The 6,746-nt window shown below is 46.6% G+C and overlaps 1 protein-coding gene across 1 annotated transcript in view; it reads left to right on the top strand.

Annotated features, from left to right (window-relative positions):
* Positions 1-4,113: 4,113 nt before the first annotated feature.
* Ak7 (adenylate kinase 7) overlaps positions 4,114-6,746 on the top strand; it is a 66,604-nt gene continuing 63,971 nt past the window's right edge. Inside the window, exon 1 of the mRNA XM_069997626.1 lies at positions 4,114-4,277. Coding sequence (XP_069853727.1) covers positions 4,176-4,277 — 102 coding nt within the window. The 5' untranslated portion in view covers positions 4,114-4,175. The remainder of the gene's footprint in view (positions 4,278-6,746) is intronic.

The raw sequence follows: 6,746 nt of genomic DNA, 5'->3' as shown, positions 1-6,746 counted from the left end.
TCCAAGGCCCTGAGTTCTACCCTCAAAACTGGTGGGGGGGAGGGGGTAAAATGGTGTGGTTTGTGTTTGTACTGACTGGGGTTTGAATTTAAGGCCTGAATACTGTCCCTTAGCTTTTTCACTCAAGGATAGCACTTTACCACTTGAGCCACGGCTCCATTTTTGTTTTTGCTGCTTGCTTAGAGGTAAGAGTCACAGACTTTCCTGCCCAGCCCAGCTTTGAACCACAATCCTCAGATCTTCTGAGTGAATAGCTAGGATTACAGGAATGAATGAGTCACCAATACTTGGCAAGAAAAAGTTTTTAAAATGTTGGTAGCACAGGGAAATGATTCAAAAGATTAAACACTACAAAAGACATTTGCTTTTCTCCAGTGAAAACTTGGCAAGCTCTAAAAGGGCAAATTATGCTCTATCCTTCTGATGGAAAAACATGATATTCCATAATTGAAACTGAAAAGAGTAATGTGGAAAAATATGCTACATAAAAATTAGAATAGGGCTGGGAAGGTGGCTCAGTGGTAGAGTGCTTGCCTTGCATGCCTGAGGCCCTGGGTTCAATTCCCCAGCACCACATAAGCAAAAAGAAAAAAGCCGGAAGTGGCGCTGTGGCTCAAGTGGTAGAGCGCTAGCCTTGAGCTGAAGAGCTGAGGGACAGCGCCCAAGCCCAGAGTTCAGGCCCCATGACCGGACCCAAAAAAAAAAAAAAAAAAAAAATTAGAATATATCTGGGCGCCGGCGGCTCACGCCTGTAATCCTAGATACTCGGGTGGCTGAGATCTGAGGATCAAGGTTCAAAGCCAGCCGGGGCAGGAAAGTCCGTGATACTCTTATTTCCAATAAACCACTCAAAAACCGGAAGTCGCTCAGTGGCTCAAGCAGTAGAGTGCTCGCCTTGAGCTGAAAAGCACAGGGACAGCGCTCAGGCCCCGAGTTCAAGCCCTACTACCGACCAAAAAAAAAATTAGAATATAAAACTGTATAATATAATCTATTTTCAAAATCCATATGAGAGGCTGGGAAGGTGGCTCAGTGGTAGAGTGCTTGCCTTGCAGGCATGAAGCCCTGGATTCAATTCCTCAGCACCACGTAAGCAGAAAAAGCTGGAAGTGGTGCTGTGGCTCAAGTGATAGAGCACTAGCCTTGAGTTGAAGAGCTGAGGGACAGCACCCAGGCCCAGAGTTCAGGCCCCATGACCGACCAAAAAAAAAAAAAAAAAAATCATATGATACAAGAAATCAAAGTAGTTTGAAACATTGTTTGCAATAGGTGATAAAATCTTGTTCAATATTCTTTCACATTTTCTACATTTGCTTTTATGAACTAGTAAGAAGAAGGAAATTCCTGATTGAAGGTACATTTCAATGCTAGAGCTTAGTAGGCTCTACCTTCAAACCCCAGAACGAAAATTAGCAGCAAGAGGATTAATTCAGTAGCTGTGGGATTTGAGCAAGAAGCATTGTTGAGTTGCATCTGCCTCCCGAGAGATCATGACCATGAAAAAATCGTACATCTTTTCCCATAATGATCTCTTTTCCTTGTAGGTCCAGTCATTACGCTTCCCAAACTGCAAGCAGCTGCTGGTTGGGTACTGAGCAGGAGTTTCTTCCATGGCAGCCTGCACTATGCTCTCTCCAGTTTTCAAAAACACGGTATTGTCTGGTTGCTAAAAGGAAATAAGAGGGAACAGAGAGGTTCTGGAACATGCAGATTGATTCCAGAACTCCCTTACACACACACACACACACACACACAAGTGACCGATTTCCTATTTACCTATCTTCATAGAAAATGCAGACTAAAAATGAGCAATCAAGTGACATTTTAGAATATTTCAATAAGTCATTTAAAAGAATGCCAAGGTATGTTTACTCCAAGTTTTGCACTAGTTTTATGAAAATATTTACATTTAAACTAACAAGACTTTCTTGTGGTATGAAATCACAATAAGCTTATACCGGTCCAGTTTCCATCAGTTTATCGAAATGAAGTTTTGCGGGGTTTGGGATTGTGTGTGTGTATGTGTGTGTGTGTGGGTGTGGGTGTGGGTGGGTGTTTTGTGTGTGTGTGTGTGTGTGTGTGTGTGTGTGTGTGTGTGTGTGTGTGTGTATACTAGGGTTTAAACTCAAGGCATGAGCCATGAACCTTAGCTTTTTCACTTAAGGCAAGCATTCTACTACTTAAGCCATACCTCCACTTCCAGTTTTTGCTGATTAATCGGAGATAAGAGTCTCGGAAGACATTCCTTTCCAAGATGGCTTTGAACCACAGTCCACAAGTCTCAGCCTCCTGAGTAATGAAGTTTAAACAATATGCATAAAAATAGGGGGCAAAAACCGGAATGTACTTGTTTGATTTTGCAGCACCAGGGATGGAACCCAGTGCCTCATACATGCCAGCCAAGTGCTCTACCAGTTGAATTAAGTCCACAGTTCTAAAACGATTTAATAAAATTTTGTTGAAGTGTGCCTCAACCTTACTAAAAGCAAACAATCATTTTATCGGTGGAAAACACTTTAGAAAATGCATGTACATGTTTTCTCTAATCCTAATAGCCCTTTTAGGCTGGGGAGTATAGGTCACTCCTGGCCTGCAACCAACTTAAAAGCCCATGGAAGGATAAAAACATTAGTCCCATCATCCACAGATGATTTCAGTGCTGCACCTCCAAGCTCTCAAAATCCTGGAACACATCTGTTTGAAAGCACCCATGAAACAAGGGCCAGGAGTAGTGGCTTGTGCATATAACCTAATCCACTCAGCTGAAAAATAAGGATCATGGGTTACGCATTCAAGGCCCTGATGAAAGAAGGAAAGAAAGGGAGAGAGAGAGGAAAAAAAGAGAAAAGAAGGAAGGAAAGGAAGGAAGGAAGGAAGGAAGGAAAGAAGGAAGGAAGGAAGGAAGGAAGGAAGGAAGGAAGGAAGGAAGGAAGGAAGGAAGGAAGGAAGGAAGGACACACAACACAACCGCTATATTTGTTAAGTGTTGACCATACATTTAATAAGCTAATACTTAAAACAAGCAGGCACCAGTGGCTCATGCCTATAATCCTAGCTACTCAAGAGGCTGAGATCTGAGGATCATGGTTCAAAGCCAGCCCAGGCAGGAAAGTCCATGAGACTCTTATCTCCAATAAACCACTAGAAAACCGGAAGTGGAGCTGTGGCTCAAAGTAATAGAGCACTCGCCTTAAGCAAAAGAGCTCAGGTGATAGTGCCCAGGCCCTGAGTTCAAGCCCCACGATTGACCAAAGAATGAAAGAAAGAGAGCAAAAGTATTTCTCTGTAAGACTATCCCAAACCAACCGAAGGGATCCATTCATTTGCACAGCCTCTGAGGTCCAGTCATTAAAGAAGCCTACTATCTTGTCATCTGTCACCTGTTTCAGCCGCTTCAGCGACCATCGTCTAAGCGTCATCCTTTTGGGAATGTGGCACCATGGCCTCTAGCGGAGCTGCTAAGGTGACACCCAGTTGAGCCCGCAGCGCAGTGGAGCTCGCCCACGCCGTGGCTCCCGAGCCCCGCTCCCCACAGCCCCGTGCCACCCTTTCCTGTGTAGCTGCGAATGGCCGCGTCCTCCGCGGCACCCGTGGCTCCACAGCCAACGCCCACTGCCGTCCGGTCGGGGGGTCCCTGGGCTGTGTCCTCAGTTTCCACACGAAGGAGAGGAAGGGGAACAGCGATCACACAGTCCTGACGATGAGGGGCTTCCAGAAAGTGCGCTCTAAAGACGCGCTCTGCGGAGGGCACGCGGAGGACCGCGGATCCGCGCGAGTCCGGGCTGCAAAGCGCTGTCACGCCAGGACCCTTGCCTCCGGCCCATGGGGAGGCCGCCAGAGAGGCGCCCCGCCCCCGAGGGCCGAGCCCCGCCCCGATCGGAGCAGCCACGCCCCCGAGGGCCGGGAACCCCTCCTTCCTGAACGCCACGCCCCTTCGCAGCTAGCAGTTACGCCCCGAGGGCTGGGAGCCCCGCCCTTCCCGCAACGCCACGCCCCCTTGCAGACCTGCCTCCAGGGCCAGAGCCCCGCCTTGCACGAACGCACAAGGCCACGCCCCGAGCCCCGCCCAGCTCCGCCCTCAGAGAGACTGACAGGCCTAGCCTCTCCGGGCTCAGGCTTGCCTCCTTAGCAACCAACGCGACTCTTTCACCTTAGCAACCAGCGCAGCTACTACCATGGGCGAAGAGGAAAGTGCTAACCAGGCCGAAAGAGTTATCCGGATCCAGAGAGTGTTTATAAACCTGCTGGACACCTACAGCAGCAGAAACATTGGAAAGGTGAGCGGCAGCAACCCAGAGCCAGCCTCCCTCACCCCGTCCCCAGTCCCTGTCCCGGGGTCTCCCCTGGGGAGGCCCTACGGCCTGGACACAGTCAGGGCCTCCAGGACCCCAGTACACAGCCAGCCTCCATGATAAGTCCCCCCACCTGGAAGGAAGCCCAGGTGTTTGGAGACTTGCAAAAGGAGAAAAGATACAAACAAATCTAAAAACAGAAACTTTTTTTTTTTAAAGAAAAGCATTAAAGGGGCTGGGAAGGTGGCTCAGTGGTAGAGCGCTTGCCTTGCATGCCTGAGGCCCTGGGTTCTATTCCTCAGCACCACATAAGCAAAAAGAAAAAAGCTGGAAGTGGGGCTGTGGCACAAGTGGTAGAGCGCTAGCCTTGAGCTGAAGAGCTGAGGGACAGCGCCCAGGCCCTGAGTTCAGACCCCATGACCGGACCCCCCCCCCAAAAAAAAAGCATTAAAAAAGACAGGATAGGCTGGGGATGCAGTTCACTGGCAGAATGCATGTTTAGTATGCACAAACCCCTGGGTTCAATACACAGGACCTTCCACCTACCCATAAAGGGACAAAACAGTCTTATTTTATCGATGTATCTACAGAGAGAGACAGCATATGGAGAAAAACAAGATAGGTACATATCAGATAGATGTCATATATATATATATATGTATATATATTATATGAGAGAAAGAAAGAGGGAGAGAGAAAGGAGAAGAGAGAGGGGGGAGATAGGGAGAGAGAAAAACATCTATATACAGAAAGTATCTCAAAGGCTCCCCAAGAAAATGTTAAGTATTCCCACCTCTGCAGGCAGGGAGGAGGGGACTCATGCATTCAAGGCACACCAAGCACTATGCGGGACACAGAAAACTTCACAATAAAGACATAAAAAGTTGCTCCTTCAAAGCCCTGTTCCTCCCAAAAGGATGATGCTTGAATAAACAAGGTATGTCCAAGTGTGGACATACCTTCCTTCTTGGAAGGACTGACAGGATGAGGTCATGGATGGCTGATGGGAGAGAGCAGTTTCATGACAGAGCTCTCGTGGAAGATGGCGTGAATCTGACATTCTGGGGTATCATGAACCAGGACTTCCAGGGCGATCTTCAGGAGACACGGCTGGCACTATTCCCAGGTCTCACAAGACTTTTAGCAATCTACAAAAGCATTTTAATTTTGTTTACTATCAGAAGGAAACAAATGAAATTTTAGTGTCAAAGATTATGTTTATCTTTATCACAAGCAGTTATAAATTAGTTTTTTTTTTGGCAGTACTGGGGTTTGAACTCAGGACCTTGTGCTTGCTAGGCAACACATAATTTTTTATTTTATTTTTTAACGAAGGAAGAGGTTCATGAAGAATAGGATAGGTACGATGTGCCCCTCCACTCCTCCAAAACAGTGACACACACAGTCAGCTGTCCGTCAATAATTATTGCATAAATCACAGAAGCAGAGTCACGCACAGAGGCGCAGAGGCTGACTGCGGCACAGCTTGCTCAGCAGTTTGGTTTATATTCTAAATCCAGTGGAAGGTCACTGGGGTGTGTGAAAGAGGCAGACAATGCAATTGAAATGTGAAATGAGGGACAAAAGGGAGTCTGGCTCTTGATCTGTGATCAGAGGTTATAGAATATTTTTACAATAAAATCTCTACTTCATGTATGGAGAGAGGATTTTTCCCAAAAGCATCATTTTTTTTTTTGTCCCAGTCCTGGGTCTTGAACTCAGGGCCCGGGTGCTATTCCTGAGCTTATTTTGCGCAAGGCTAGCACTGTACCACTTGAGCCATAGCTCTATTTTTTGCTCTTTTTTTTTTTTTTGGTAGTTTATTGGAAATAAGAATCTAATAAACTGCCGGGCGCTGGTGGCTCACGCCTGTAATCCTAGCTACTCAGGAGGCTGAGATCTGAGGATCACGGTTCAAAGCCAGCCCGGGCAGGAAAGACCGTGAGACTCCTATCTCCAATAAACCACCAGAAAACCGGAAGTGGCGCTGTAGCTCAAGTGGTAGAGCGCTCACCTTGAGCTGAAGAGCTGAGAGACAGCACCCAGGCCCAGAGTTCAAGCCTCACAACCGACAAAAAAAAAAAAAAAGAATCTAATAAACTATCCTGTTCAAGCTGGCTTCAAACTGTCCATGATCCTCAGCCTCAGCCTCCTGAATAGAAAGGATTACAGGCATGAGCCACAAGCATCCAGCTCAAAAGCATCTTTAATAATGTAATTTTATAATTAGTGTTTAACCTCATTCTCCCTTTTAGAAATTCTTGATAACTGTCCTAAATCTGTACAAAGCAACCTGGGAACAGGAATAGGAAATACACAAGAAATGATACATGCCTCTCATTTTAGTCATACTGCCCTTTTGGGAATATGCCTTACTAGCCATTTCTCTCCTTGTAATTTTGGACAACTTGCTTATTGCTAGGTATCAGTCTTCTCCTCTGAGGAATGAGACAG

Source organism: Dipodomys merriami, unplaced genomic scaffold (assembly GCF_024711535.1).
Source record: "Dipodomys merriami isolate MVZ:Mamm:240054 unplaced genomic scaffold, mDipMer1.0.p SCAF_50, whole genome shotgun sequence".
NCBI lineage: Eukaryota > Metazoa > Chordata > Mammalia > Rodentia > Heteromyidae > Dipodomys > Dipodomys merriami.
The sequence above is the reverse complement of the archived record's forward strand: the minus strand, read 5'-3'. Positions and strand labels throughout refer to the sequence as shown.